Source organism: Saccostrea cucullata, unplaced genomic scaffold (genome assembly GCF_032062105.1).
Source record: "Saccostrea cucullata isolate Sc308-1 unplaced genomic scaffold, CSIRO_AGI_Scuc_v1 ctg156, whole genome shotgun sequence".
Classification (NCBI taxonomy): domain Eukaryota; kingdom Metazoa; phylum Mollusca; class Bivalvia; order Ostreida; family Ostreidae; genus Saccostrea; species Saccostrea cuccullata.
The window spans coordinates 379331-395480 of NW_026930700.1; the positions used below are offsets into that span (position 1 = coordinate 379331).

General features: G+C 35.9%; 1 protein-coding gene across 2 annotated transcripts; it reads left to right on the forward strand.

Annotated features, from left to right (window-relative positions):
• The first annotated feature begins 9536 nt into the window (after positions 1–9536).
• LOC134229677 (monocarboxylate transporter 14-like) lies at positions 9537–14720 on the forward strand. 2 transcript variants are annotated; one of them, XR_009984222.1, is made up of 6 exons: positions 9537–9628; positions 11138–11382; positions 11993–12136; positions 12789–13583; positions 13975–14414; positions 14706–14720. XR_009984222.1 is itself a non-coding variant. In XM_062711445.1 (5 exons), exons 2-5 carry the CDS (start codon positions 11190–11192, stop codon positions 14316–14318), a joined length of 1476 nt encoding a protein of 491 aa, XP_062567429.1. In that variant the 5' UTR covers positions 9537–9628; positions 11138–11189; the 3' UTR covers positions 14319–14639. The 2 variants fall into 2 exon arrangements, 1 of the variants encoding a protein (XP_062567429.1); XM_062711445.1 differs by lacking the exon at positions 14706–14720 and having other exon boundaries at positions 13975–14639.
• The last annotated feature ends 1430 nt before the right edge of the window (positions 14721–16150 follow it).

Here is a 16150-nt window from a genome sequence, read left to right on the forward strand (position 1 = left end):
TAATTTTTCATTTGTTTTTCAGTTAAATATTTTCTCCTTTTCTTTCTAAGGCAATGGACTAATGGGTAAAAAAAAGTTAAATATGCCCGACTGTATTCATGGTTTATAAAAATGTTACATAATTAAATATTTCAATCTTTAAGGTACGATGTGTTATGCAATTTAAAGTAAGGGACAACCGATGCAATGTTTTAGAATGAAATAAGTTTACCAAAACATATCTTCAATAGATTTTGTATCTACAATAGTCCTATGCCTGCAATTTTTTTTAATTTTAAATTTTTATAAGACCAGTACTATATTTCCGACGTCTTTTATCTGTTATGGTTAACATTAACAAAATAACGAATTGCTCTGCTCGAATTCGTCCTAAATCGATATATCTTAACAGTTAGTGATGTATTTTATTAATATAATCAACGATCTAATCAAGGACAATTTCACTGATTACAAAGTTAACCATTATAAGCATGCTTGAGTGTTGAGCTTGAGAAATGAGGAAAGGGCTTACAAGATGAACATTTTTCTTCAGAAAGTTCCTTAAAACATCTCCAAAAAAAAAAAAATAAATAAATAAATCCAATCATAATATTCTACAAGGGACTGCTTAATGTATGCACCCTAAAATTTTGTTGTGTTTTGTTATGTTAAGACCTTGGACCAACACATGACTGATGTCAATTTATCCAAAATTTCTTTGATTTTGGTCATGAACTTAAATTAAAACCTTAATATTATTAATCAAAAAACAAAGAATGAAATGTGATAGAGTAATATATTTAGAAAGGTAATACTTACATTTAGATAAATATTAAACATTGACAATGTTTTATGATAAAAAATAAAAGACGTAAAATGAGGATGTGACGTAAAATTATATAATAAAATTTAATATATATCATGTAAAGCAAGTGAAAAATAATTGAAATCGCATATTTTTTAGTGTAATTAATTAGATTCTAATTACAAGTAATATACAAAATGTTGATTTACGAATTAATACTTCCAACTACTTGAAAAATATTATCAATTACAGTCTATTACTTTTTTTTTTTCATTTTCCCCTTTCCTGTTACAAGCCAAGATATATATAGATTCCAGTAAATGTTTCACAAAAAGTTTTTGCATTATTACACTAAAATATTAATATAGGATAATGTTACAGTTTATTATAGTTTATCAGTAGTTAGTTACTACAGTTGTTATTATAGTTTTCTATTATTTTCAGATCTTGATCATTGTATGACACAGTTAATAAAGGATACTAAAATTACAAATAGAAAGAATTCTTATTTATGATCAAGATAGTGACGCAATAATGCCTGTAGTACAGTGTCCGTTTCCTGGCTGTGACTATACCACCGACGACCTAGATGCAGCAATCGTCGCGGCCCTCATCACAGTCCACAGCGCTGTACACACAACTGGACCCGTCTTGACAGCAAAAGTAGAGAAAGTGAAGCGGCCTACCATAACCGCCGCTGGAACCAGCGAGGATTGGGCCTACTTTATGTCACGCTGGACAGATTACGTGGCTGCAACGAAACTGGACGGTAAAGACAAAGTCATTCAGTTGCTCGAGTGTTGTGATGAACCCCTTCGCAGAGACCTGACACGAACAACAGGTGGCAAATTAACTGAAAAAACAGTAGATAACGTATTAGCTGCCATCCGTAAACTTGCTTTCGTGAAGAAAACACAATGGTAGCCCGTGTGACATTACATAACATGAGGCAAGACCGTGATGAGTCAGTCAGAAACTTTGGTGCACGTCTCACAGGACAAGCTGACATTTGCAAATTCGTGACTGACTGTCCTAACTGTAACACCAAAGTCAACTACACAGATGCCATTATGCGCGATGTCCTCACACGAGGCGTTGTCGACCCTGACATTCAGTTAGACTTACTCGGCGATAAGAATCAAAATATGACTTTGGAGGAAGTATTTCAATTCGTTGAAGCGAAAGAAGCAGGGAAAAGATCAGCCTCAAGGCTTCTAGATTCTCATTCGGTTGAGGCAGCCAGCTCCTACAAAAGGTCCAAGCAAGTGCCGAGCAAAGAAAATCAAGACCTGTGTTCTTATTGTGGGAAACGTGGCCATGGCAAGAAAAGTGTGGCACAACTACGTAAGACTCAGTGTCCTGCATATGGCCACAGGTGTGAACTTTGTCATCGAGATCACCATTTCGAGAGTGTCTGCCGCAGCAAGGACAATCCAAAACGCCAAACACAGTCTAGGCAACACAACTATGACAAAGAAAGTGCTGTGTTTAACACTTTGTGTACACTGTACTCCCCTCAACCACACCATGACAACCTAAACACCATTCAACCCATCAATATGAATGGACAACGGCAAAGTATACATCTAGATCATCACATCTACAACAGCATGACAGACACATGGTTTCGCAGAAACTCAAAGCCTCAGCCATTTGTGAACATTACTGTGCGAGCTCTTCCAGAAGATTACTCAGCCTTTGGAATTGACCTATCAACACCGTCAGCGCCCACCATTATTCCCGCTATGGCTGACACCGGTTGTCAGAGCTGCCTTGCCGGTCTTAGAGTGATTCATCGCATAGGACTATCTGAATCTGACCTTATCCCTGTGACAATGCGCATGCACACAGCTAACAATGACGGCATCAAGATACTTGGAGCCTCATTACTACGGTTCTCAAGCAAAGACAATAGTGGTAAAGTGGTGAAAACGAGGCAGATGACATATGTTACAGACTCCTCGGACAAACTGTTCCTGAGCAGAGAGGCATGCGTACAGCTAGGTATCATCAGCGATAGGTTTCCAGAGGTACAGCCTTCACAAACCGGTACCGCAGCTGTCCATGAAGAGAACACTGCACCATGTGGATGTCCTAAACGCCAATCTCCACCTCCGCCACCAAGTGTTTTGCCATTTTCACCTACAGAAGAAAACCGCTTAAAACTACAGGAGTATCTCCTTGATTTATATAGATCCAGCACGTTCAACACATGTGAACATCAGCCTCTGCCTCTAATGGATGGCCCACCTATGAAGCTTATGGTGGATCCAAATGCTGAACCAGTGGCCTACCACACACCGGTACCTGTTCCAATACACTGGCGAGCAGCAGTAAAAGAAGGCCTTGATCAAGATGTACGGTTAGGCGTGCAAGAACCAGTTCCCGTTGGAGAACCCGTCACATGGTGCCATCGGATGGTCATATGTGCTAAGAAAAATGGAAAGCCCAGACGAACGGTTGACTTCCAGGCTCTCAATGCACATGCCACACGTGAGACACATCACACACCGTCCCCATTCCTTCAAGCGCGATCGGTTCCTAATGGGAAGAAAAAGACAGTGTTTGATGCATGGAACGGCTATCACAGTGTCCCACTCTATGAAGAAGACCGGCATCTGACAACATTCATCACGCCATAGGGAAGATACCGATATAAGACCGCTCCACAAGGCTACATTGCCTCAGGCGATGGTTACACGCGACGCTACGATGAGATAGTTACAGACATTCCAAACAAAACCAAGTGTGTTGATGATGCCTTACTCTGGGCTGATGACCTAGAAGAAAGTTTTTTCCAGGCAGTGCGTTGGCTTGATGTGTGTGGAAAGAATGGAATAACACTCAACCCAGAAAAATTTGTCTTCGGAGCAGATGAGGTCGAGTTCGCCGGCTTTGAAATCACCCTTGATGAAGTCAGACCCTGTCGGAGATACCTGCAAGCTATCATAGACTTTCCCACATTAAAAGACATCACGGATGTGCGTTCATGGTTTGGCCTTGTGAATCAGGTTTCATACGCCTTCAGTATGGCTAAGCGCATGTCACCATTTCGGGATCTCTTGAAGCCAGGAACTGTTTTCCAGTGGAATGAACACCTGCAGACATTATTTGAGGAGTCAAAAGCACAGATTGTAAGAGAAATAGAAGATGGTGTTCGCATCTTTGACCCTGACAGACCCACATGTTTGACAACTGACTGGTCCAAATCAGGTATCGGGTTCTGGCTCCTACAGAAACACTGTACATGTGAGAAAACAGAACCTTTTTGCTGTCCATCTGGATGGAAGATCACACTTGTCGGCAGCAGATTCACTCATCCATCAGAGTCTCGCTATGCACCTATTGAGGGTGAGGCACTAGCTGTTGCAGATTCCCTGGACAAGGCCAGATACTTCATATTAGGATGCAAGGACCTAACCATTGCAGTCGACCATAAACCACATCTCAAGATCTTCGGTGACCGATCTCTTGAAGACATTTCAAACAATCGTCTGAGAAACTTAAAGGAGAAAACACTCCGATACAGATTCCGTATGGTCCATATCCCTGGTGTCAAACACCGTGCTACAGACTGTCTTTCACGCCATCCTATTAGTGATGCAGAGAAACTTATCTTACCTGATGATGTTGCGCAAGTAATCAATCACAGACTTTTAGAGAACCTTCACCTGGAAAATTCAAATACTAAATACATCCGGAGAAGTGGCAGAGATGAACTCATGAGATCAGCTGCTGTTGCATCACTGAATGCCCTTGGCCTGAAGTCGGTGACCTGGGACAGAGTTCGTGTAGCTACAGCCAGTGACCAAGATATGCTGCTACTGAGTGAGATCATAGAAGGTGGAATGCCACAGCACCGTCATGAAGTACCAGAATCTCTACGACAGTATTTCCAGTACCGTGAAGGCTTGTCGACCACTGATGGGGTTATTCTGTACAAGGACCGCATAGTTATCCCGCAATCACTAAGGAAGGAAGTCCTAGATGCCTTACATTCAGCCCATCAAGGAGTTACATCCATGATAGCTAGAGCTGAAACATCTGTATTTTGGCCAGGGATAACGCCGGACATAAACGCTCTTCGTGCAAACTGCCAACAATGCAACCGCAATGCACCGTCCAACCCGAGTGCTCCACCAGTTCCACCAATGAGCCCGGAGTATCCCTTCCAGTGCATCTGTGCTGATCACTTTACTTACAAAGGTAACCATTACCTGGTGGTTGTGGACCGCTACTCAAACTGGCCCATCGTAGAGCAGTCAGCCGTTGGAGCTCAAGGACTGATAACTTGTCTCAGACGCATCTTTGTCACATACGGGATACCTGACGAACTTGCATCTGACGGGGGACCAGAGTTCACAGCTACAGCTACAAGGCAGTTCCTTAGTGACTGGGGTGTGCATCATAGATTATCCTCAGTAGCCTTCCCCCACAGTAACTGCAGAGCAGAGATTGGAGTCAAGACAGTCAAGCGCCTTCTAATGGACAATACTAGCTCTTCTGGTGACATTGACACAGACGCTTTCCAGCGAGCCATGCTACAATCCAGTAATACACCAGACAGAGACACGAAGCTCTCTCCAGCCATATGCATATTTGGTCGACCAATAAGAGACTTCATCCCAATCCCACCTGGGAAATACAAGCCTCATCCAACATGGCAAAGCACATCTCTTGCCCGTGAAGAGGCATTGCGCAACAGGCATATGCAATGTGCAGAAAGACTATCGGAACATACACAAAGACTACCACCTCTTTCAGTTGGAGACCATGTTCGTATGCAGAACCAAATTGGACTTTTCCCTCGCAAGTGGGATAAGACAGGAGTAGTCATTGAGGTGCGCCAGTTTGACCAGTATGTCGTGCGCATTGATGGCTCTAGACGTGTCACCTTACGGAACAGGAAATTTCTTCGCAAATATATTCCAGTTCAGTTGTCACCAAAGCGACTTACCATAGAAACTGATTCTAAGGCACATCCACCATTGTCTTCCCTGTTGAGGCCTGTCACATTCCCCGCTCTCACCATGGACACAGCAGTGAGGCCTGGATCAACAACACCGATGAAAACAGTCACAATGCAGGAACAGTCACCCGTGCCTGCCACCGAATCCCCATCTGAGACACCCACTCCTCTCAAGGTGCAAAAACCATGCCATCCGCTCACAGACACTGAGCCAAGGACTCAAGATGCCAGCTCACCACCAGATGTTGCCAGAGAACCACCTTGTGCAGAAGCAACGGTTGCTCCACCACCACCGACTGAGTCCACACCTACCCTGCCACGACGTACCAGCCGCATCAGACATGCTCCAGAATGGCAAAAAGACTTTGTTTGCGAATAAACTCACACAACATGAACTTTACAATCAGTGTATGGAGTGCATAAATGAAGACATTCAACAGTGAATTACAGCCCATAATTGACATATCATTAGCCATTAATATTATCATGTGTTAAATATCAGTCTTTTTCATTCAGTTCCTTCATTTATAAACTAAATGGACACTTCCTACCAAAAGACTTGGGGGGAGATATAGGATAATGTTACAGTTTATTATAGTTTATCAGTAGTTAGTTACTACAGTTGTTATTATAGTTTTCTATTATTTTCAGATCTTGATCATTGTATGACACAGTTGATAAAGGATACTAAAATTACAAATAGAAAGAACTCTTATTTAATTAATAGCAGCGGGGAAAAAAAATCAGTACTGTATAAAATATATCTAACAAATTGTGTAAATCGGATGTGGATAATTAAAAACTCCAAGGACATTAGAAAATTAAAATAAAATCTTACCTATTTTCATTTTAGACAACTGCTTTTCCCAATAATGATGGAACTCAAAATTGATTTTCCTTGTCATTGGTCATTTGCATTTTGTAAAAAAAAAACATTCTTATCGTATACCAAAGTTGATGCTTAATTTTTTGAATGTAGTTTTTGGAGATCAAGACCTTCAACAACCTGTCAAAAATCCCATATGGGCACTAAATGCACTCCGTTATTAGCAGAAATATTTTTTTATTCATATAAAGCAGAAATTATTCAAAAAACGTATATGACACGAAGAAAACATTTGCCATGGCTTTTAACTCTATATTGAAATATATGCGAATTAAATGTACAATGAGCTTGAAAATGAAATACAACAGAGTCTGACATAATTATTTGATTAATATTTGTATATTTTACTGGAAAAAAATGTTAATGGTACTCTAACAAGAAACAAAGTTAAAGTGATAACGTCAAAATATATGTTCTTTATTGTTACGACTTTAACATTGACATAATATATATTGTTTAATATTTGGATAAAATTACCAATTGCAAATGAAAAAATGCTCCAGAAAAAAACCATGGTAACACAACAAAAAAAAAAACAACAATAACTTCAAATAAAATATATGTTCTTTATTGTTACTTTAAGCTTTACAGACTATCAGTATATACAATATACTAGTAATACAATCAGATACAGTACAGAAGTGAACAATTGACAGGAGAACAATGTGTACGTACGTACATAAATAATAATAATGAAATAAAAGAAGGCAAAAATACAAGATCACCTCTTCCCCTCAAGCTATAATAAATATATTTACCAAGGTTATACATATACGTACATTTATAGTTCTCAATATTGAACAATTGCATTAATTCAAACATGATTGTTTTTTTTAAAGACAGAAATCAAATTTTGTAGGTCGTCAACTTCCCTTATTTATATAGCAGTATAACTTTTTCACCTGTATATGAAGTTTACGTCTCCAAATTGATTCGATATGCAAGAGCAGGCTTTTCGTACGTGCAATTTCTTTCATGAAGCAAGTCATTGAAACAAGGAAATCAAATGTCCCATTTAAAATAAACATTTCGTAAGTTCTGAGGTCAATACAATGAATTTGTTACTTGTACAATCTATCATTAAGTCGAATGCTGACTAACGATTTTAAAGCAAATTCTTTGGCCATTATTTGCAATTACTTCCAATTACTTGAAAAATAATGGTTATGACACGGAGCATCAGGCGGATATGACCGATCGACAAGGGACGCTTTCTCCTGTGTGACTCCTAGTCCGACCTTGAAGTTTTTGGGATTCCCTGTTTGCTTGGCTCCCAGTTTGTATTGTTTCATTGAACTTTTGATTTATTGATTGTAAATTGTTTTACCTCCCTTCTATTTTATTTCACTCATATAGAGACCTACGGAGTTTTGAGCTTGATTGTTGTTCATTAAAGTTTTTTTAGAACGTTTCACTTTCGTTGCAATTTGCCACAAAGAAGTATGTGACATACATATAGTTTCTGGAAAGTGAATATCCATTTCAAGTCGTGAGCTGACACTTTATGGACACATGGTCCTATTTTGTTTTGTTTAATTAACTTTTGAGCTTGAATATTGTTTGTTATCTCTATATATTTCATGGTAGAAACACTCTTAGATAAAAAATCATGAAATTTAAAACTAAAAATAATCCATGTTTATAACATCTTTGCTTAACAAGGGTTTACGATCCTCTTCTTGGAGCGCTCCTAGGATCGTTAAGCCTTGGTTAGCGAATGTACATAAAGTTTCATTATTTATTTCATTCCTCAATTATAAAGTAATTGTAAACAGTAATACAAGATTTTATAGCTTTAAAGGGCGAGGGGAAAAAAGGAAGAAATTTGAACATCATAGATAATGTAAAGCTTTTTTTTAATGTTTCAAAGATTTGATAAGTGCGTGTTACAACTAATGTAATTGGAAAAAAACAAATTATATATGCATCACTTTTTTGTTTGTTTGTTAAGCTAATAAATATAACTGGTATCTTTTATTGTTGGAAATATACATGACAGCGTATATAATAAGCATTTTTGGATGTGTATTTATCAGTTATGGCATAACATGAAGTTTTCTTTTTTTCTTTTAACTTTTCAAACAACAAAATCCAAATATGTTTTTAATGCCTTTTCTTTTCTCGTCCGACCCCCTACCCGATTCCACCAACATATAGTCTTGCAATATGCAGAAAAGAAACTCCAAGGATAAAATATTCCTTAAAAAATAAAATTTAACAAAAACGTGTATATATATTTTAAATTTTTACGATTGAGAATTTTATTTAAATAGATATGCTCACTTCAAGTACCTCTCTTAAACAGAGTCACACATCCTTTTGTTAAAAAGCAATGGACTTTGAACCGAGTGCTGTTTGAGATTTAACTATTTTAATCCATGGTCATGTAACGTGACAACGTGGTTTAATAAAACAATATTTAATTAATCTGCCAACCCCAGCATTTACTCAGAATAATTTTGACATGGAAAAGTAAGTAAACCTTTACTAAGATAAAATTATTTGGTGGAGGACAGTTAGTTGTAACTTTTAATTACAGTATTATGGTCAGTTTCCAATTACAACAGTTGAAAGTTAAGTTGTGAACATTTAAATCAGCTGAACTCTACCGTTTTGGAACACTGAAAGAGTTCAATAAATTTTAATCCTTGACCTGACAGTATATATTTTTGAACATTTTTATTCTCTTAGAACGGTTAGGATTGTACTTTTTTTTGTCTCTTTTATGTTAAGTGTTGTGATTTTTAAAAATCAACTTTGCAACATACATGTATTAAGGCCACTTTACTTGTATACCAAACAACTTTAAATTTTAAGTAATAACTTCCGTGTGTTATTTATGTAGCATGCCCTTCACACGTGATCAAGAGTTTCTACTCGTTCATCGATTTGTAGGCAGCAAAATGCATGCGCATCACAACACAAATTATGTGAACTAAACTAAACAATGTTGCTATATTGCATTTGCTGCCGCCATAATGAAAATGAGGTAAGTTCACGATTGATAAGTATATTCCACTCGTAATTCTTGTCACATTCTCTGTTTTTGAATATATATTGGAGACTGAAGTCGGCTAGCCTCATTTACTTATGTATTATTAAATCAAGGTCTTCACGCACACTGGACGTTCATGTAAATATTGAGCTGTTCAGTTGAGTTGTGCATGTGTATCACACATACTCAATATATGCACTGTAAAGTCTCTGTCAAACGTCTTAAAATAATATTGTATCCAAAAGGTGCAAAATACATGTGATAATAACATTAATATGGGGAGGGGCTGAGTAAGTAAGAATTGAGGGAGAAACAAAGTGGTCCTCCCACTGTCCTTCCTAATATCAATGCGATGACTGTTTACTGAAGTGACATCAGCTGAGTGGGAATAATAAAAGATTTCTTTACAATTTGTTTAGATTTAAAGGACTCTGTTATGTATGTCAACTCTATTCATAATTTACCTTGGTATGTTTTAAACCCAAAAGACAGATGTTGAAAAATTAAAAGCTTCAGGTATGCTGATGAAATTGCCCTTTCTGTATATACTCATCCATTGGTATCCGAAAGGGAATCTCAATATAATCATATTTGATAAAAAGTTATTGAGAAGCTTTGATCAATTGATACATGTTGCAGGTTATGATAAACATCACAGTGATTATATTAATACTGTTGACATGAGGTGTTTTAATTTGAGCAATGAACAACTCCGAAGAGTGATGATGGGTAAAGGTCCTTTCTACAAGTACTTGTACACTCGAATAGAACAGAAAAATACAATTTTTCCTCTCAGATTTTTCAATCTATAAACACTTCATATGAACTCTAATCTATTTTCTTGCAAACTTAGGTTTACTCCTAGAGTATATTTAAGTAAAAATGTATAAATAAGTAAATAAATACATACAATACGTATATAATAAGAATCTGTTTGAAAACCGACTCATGGTAATATACTTTACATTGTGGACTTTGGACCCTCACTATATGTACTTGTCAGCTGACGCATCCTCGGAAACAGATGGATGAAGAGACAGAACACCAAAGCGGAACGCTGTGAATCAATGTTTTAAATATAAAATACATGAATAAAATTTGCATGATAAATATTAAGAAATACTTTACCGTAAGTTCAGCGTAAAACCAAAACTCTTCAAACATTTTCGTTTATTAAGCATGTTAGGTACAAATTTTTCATCTAAAAGTAGCTCTTTGTGGTGCCTGGATTTCTGTAGTGAATTGTTATATATGTACATCTTTATTAGTTAAATTAAATCTTGGGCATTATGGGATATTCAATCTTCAAAACTTGCAATTTTATGCATCAAGGGGAAGTATGAGAGACGCCATGAGTTCTGAATAAACATCCCTTCAAATTTTTGTTCAAAATACGCTTTGATGTACCTTTGTTTTTACTAACGTTGACATATCCAAAAATAAATAATTAAACACCATCTAACATTAAAATAACATAATAACTTAACAGATATGCTTCTTCAGTTTCAGACTATGAGGTTAAGATTAGGTGGCAATACTTACGTAGCAGGTAAAGATGACAACCTGTTTGGACAACTTGTACTACGGATGGGTCGTGGTTCTTGCAGCTGCAGTAATCAGGATCCTAGTCTATGGAATCTCCTACACTTCTGGTGTGGTCTACGTTGTCATCCTTGAGAATTTTAAGACTGGGGCAGCAGAGACATCATGGATTTCGTCACTGATTACTGCAATGACCTTTCTTATTAGTAAGTTTCAGCAGACGACAATATTGCAGAAGAGGTAACTTTGCAATTTTTCAGGAAACTTGTGTGAGAGACCTTAAGAGAGGTACGTATACAACAAACCAAGATTGTCTTTGTTTTTAAACTAAAGTTTCTCTTCTCAACGTTTTTTCCAGTCCATATTGGTAAATAAAGGTTAGAGAAGTATCGGACGCATTGAAGTCAGTTGTACGACGTCTCATTCTAGTAAGTCTGATTTCTAGTATCATACATGTATTCTCTTTGAAAAAGGACAGCAAATGTGGTGGTGCAGTGTCAATGCTTTTGTCACTTAAGGTAGAATATTTTCCAAGTTCCTTTAATGAAAAAAAAAAGATAATGAACTGTTCAAAAAGCACGCTGTATCACATCGGTAAAAAGATTTGCTACCCGTAGAAAATGTAGTAATCATAACCTCACACCTACTAAAATAACAATTATTAATATATTTTTAAAATTTCAATTTCACTACACTCATCTTTACGTTTATAAATATACTTTAACCTTCGAAATAACCAAATAAAGCAATAGAATTAAATGATTTTTTTTGTAGTAAAATGGAAACTTTTTATTTTCATAAAATCTTTCTTTCCAGCGCCACTAGCGGGAGTGTTGGTCAATAAATTCGGATGGCGAGTGGTGACTTTTTGTGGGGGACTTCTGACCTGTGGAGGCCTCCTTCTGAGTACTCTATCGACCAACCTCGTCCTGCTCTGTTTGTTTTACGGAGTAATCACAGGTATGCAAAACATACCAGATTTAATTATTTATAAACCCAGTCAGACACTTTGTTTACAAACTGTCATTTATTTTTAAGTAAATAAATCTGAAAGCGTATTATGCAAAACGTATAGACACGATTTCAAATACCTATTTATTTCAATTACGTGAAAAACATATGGTGAACATATTTAACTTTTCCTCAATTAATTTTTGATTTATGTAAGAAATGTTTGCTGTTTAAGAATAAAACATTCATCAATAAGACTAACGTTACCGTCATCCTTTGATGTAAATCTCAGGGAACAGAAATAAAATCGCATAATTACTAAAGAATCAAAATTTACTTCCGTTAGTACATGTACTTAACATTTTTTTAAATGAAATTCCATTGGCCATTCATCAAAAACAAATGTGTCTAGATGACCTTTTCTGCTGATCTACGAATTCATATAAAATTGTCAACCATATGAGGTTAAATCCACACTTACTGTTCCTAAATTCCCTGAAATTGTTACATTCAAAAGTTTGCATTTTGAGGCATACCAATTCAATTCAATTTAATTTAAGAGAAACAAACCAAAAGGCAAAGTTTTGAGCAGACGTACTTTCACTTAGTACAGCGAGCTGTTTTATCATACTTTAAAAATTCATTTTTGAATTATTTAAAGGTTCAGGTTGTGGAATTGCCTATATGAGTGGGAGTCTTGCTGTGCCAAAGTATTTCCAGCATAGAAAGATACAGAACCTTGCCGTCGGTGTGGCGTCGGCCGGTGGCGGAGTCGGCGCCTTTATTTTCCCGCCAGTTGTTCGACATCTGGAGAACGAATATGGCTGGAAGGGGATGTTTATGATGATGGGAGGAATTGCTCTTCACATGTGTGTTTTTGGACTTCTCTATCGTCCTCTTCCAAATACAGATGAAAATGAAAATCCTACTAAAAAGAAGGGGCGACGTGCATCATCACATGTACCTGAACCAAATGACTGGACGTTTCTCAAGAGTTTAGTTTTCCACTTCGTTTCAACAAATAATTTTCTCTTTGCCTTTGGTTCTTCAATAATATATGGACATCTTGCAGCATACGCACAGTTTCATTTGCATATTAACGATAATGATGCTGCAATCTTGTATTCAATCATTGGAATCTCTATCACCATTGCCAAAATATCACAGGGACTCATTGCAGACTTCCACAAGGTCCATCCTATCTTCAAGGCTATAAATCAGTACATTTTCTTTTATTTAATTGGTGGTCTGTCAACTTTATTCTTGCTGGTGGACACTGGCTATGGCGGACTAGTAGTTTACTGTATTTTGTTTGGGGCGAGCATGGCCGCCAATGGAGGATCCTTAATTCCGGCAATTCTGATGGAAATGTTTGGGCAAAATAAACTTTCCCTTCCATATGCAGTAGTTTTAGCTAAAATGTCTATAGGCCAAATTCTCGGAGCTCCTGTGGCAGGTAGTGATTAGACTGATTTTTTCTTGAATGAAATATATGTGCATCCTATATTAAACCATAGAAAATACACTAAAAGGAAATGTACATAAACTTCACATAAAATTCATGAGATGTGCACTAGCCCATAATCAAATACGTTGAAAACTTTTAGAGCAACGCAAATATATTTTTTAAATTTTATCTTGGGCAGAATTCTCTTTCCTTTGGTGTAAATTTATTGAAACTATTTTAAAATACGTAGTTCTCCATTTTTTCCCCCTTAATCAAGTAATAATCGACTTAACGCTCATTATATGTGAACAATACTAAATGTAGCAAGATAAAGAGACGTTGAAAACGATAAGAATAAGTGGTATGACTTTAAATAATAAGATTCAAAATAACTTTTCAGGTTGGATGTACGAGAACACCAAAAATTACCACTATCCATTTCTCTTAGCATCGGTATCTATGACAGCCAGTGCAATCATCATGGTCTATCCACGCCGATATTTGATGAGGCCACGTGAAGACAGAAGCACAATCGTGGTGGACATTGAAAGTCCAACAGCCCAGGAATTTGATCGGTTTTTGAGTGAAAATGACTCAAAAGAATCGACAAGTTTCATTGAAACTCGTGATCAAATCACAGAAGAAAGTCCACTGAAAAGTATACCAAGAGACGATAAAGAAGATCAGCTGGTTCAGGACAAGATAGTGTGTGAGAGGACAAGCCTCATTATGACGCAGTCATAGGAAGTGACGTGTTGACAAAAATCAAGTGGTCTCAAGGAAAAGATCTTTGTAAGAACGGTCTTTAATTTTGAATATAAAATAATATGTTATGTAAAGGTGAGTGTTCTTGTATATTTTGATTACATGAACTCTCAGCTGGTATTTTGATTCAGCTTTAAAGAGTGTTATAGTTTTAAGTTTGTTTGCCGTTTATATAAATTCTTTGAATTGAACAAAATGTTTTTTAAATGTTAATGCAATGAATCTCAATGCAACTTTTATTGAAATACTCATTATTTTTGTTTATCTCATTACTCTTTTTCATAGAGTATTACTAAAGTTTTTAAAGATTTATAATAGTGACTTTTTGAGTACATGTACCAATATGCCATTTTAATGATTTTTCAGAACCTTTAAACAGAGATGTTTTAAGCAATATATCATTTTTAATGATTTTTCTAACCTTTGAGAATATCATCTGAAAGATTTTGTATTGTTTTATCAATGATATCCTTCAATCTATAGATTTTATTTTGCAAAGAAATCTCAAGCTAGCCTGTATTTAAAGTTTGAATGCTAAAGCACTGCTGTATTCGTTCATTTATAATGGTATGAACAATGTTTGAATCATTTTTAAAAACATTGTTGATCATCCTTTGATTTAACCTTATTTCATTATATTCATAGCTTTGCACAAAAGCTGCCGGTGAAATATATTTTAAGAATAAATCAGGAAGAATAAGAGTTTATTAGATGTACTTATGAATGGCACAGTGCCAAATTATAATGTATATGAACTGCTAGTTATTGAATCACTTAAAGTTATACCTAGTCATAATGAATCAAATCACTTTATGTCACACACTGTAATCAAATCACTTTATGTCACACACTGTAATCAAATCACTTTATGTTGTTCCGGTACCTGGTAATCAAATCATTTTATGGCACATCTAGCAATCAAATCCGGTAATGTTATACCTAGTATCTACTCACTTTAAATTAAGGAGAGTTTTTAGTGATATCAATTGTCTTATCTTCCATTGTCATTAAATGTTTTGCAACGTCCTTAAAAGGCTTGCAAATCTATGATCTGTTACATCATGATGGATTCTTAAATCCTATGTATAATCATTTACAATGAAAGGATTCTCTCTATATATTGTATTAGGTTTGACAAATATTCAAATAATACTGAATTTGTTTCACATACAGTAGAATACTATTAGATTATGCATCATGCTGAGTCAAGCATTATTTCAGTTTCGTTACTGTATTTTTTTTTTTTATTTCTTCAATATACAATTATAGTCTTTATTATATCTTGAAACTGCATGATATATATACATGCATATTTTTTCCTTGATATAATCTTCAATGATTAGAAATTTTTATTTTTTATTCATGTAATTTTTTTTAGATTGTTGTTTTACTTCACGACTTGGTGCATTCATCTTTTCTGTATATAATTGACGACTGTGATTGTACATGTATTAATTAGTGATATTAGTCACATTAAGATCTGTTATCCTATTTGTGATACGAACTTTACATGTATATCTTTATAAGATGTTCCAAATAAATATCACCACGTGGTTGTAATGTGTTTATAATTTTGTTAACTTAATATTTTCATAATATTTTCACTTTTTTTTCACTCTGATAGGTGTTGTAACAAAATATACAGTGCATGAACAAATCATTATCAAGCATACAGTCGTAATCTTGCAAAAACGGTATTGTACGCCGCCAACAAAAACCAGCATCAAATTTGTTAAATTTAATACGCTTTTTACTTCTAATTATACATTTAAGAACAAGAACTAATTATGCATTTAAGGAAAAGAAAAAAG

Coding starts and splice junctions, on each gene's coding strand:
- LOC134229677 (XM_062711445.1), top strand. CDS start 11,190: ATGACAACCTGTTTGGACAACTTGTACTACGGATGGGTCGTGGTTCTT. Junction 11,383..11,992: donor TGCAATGACCTTTCTTATTA/GTAAGTTTCAGC, acceptor CTTTCTTTCCAG/CGCCACTAGCGGGAGTGTTG. Junction 12,137..12,788: donor GTTTTACGGAGTAATCACAG/GTATGCAAAACA, acceptor AATTATTTAAAG/GTTCAGGTTGTGGAATTGCC.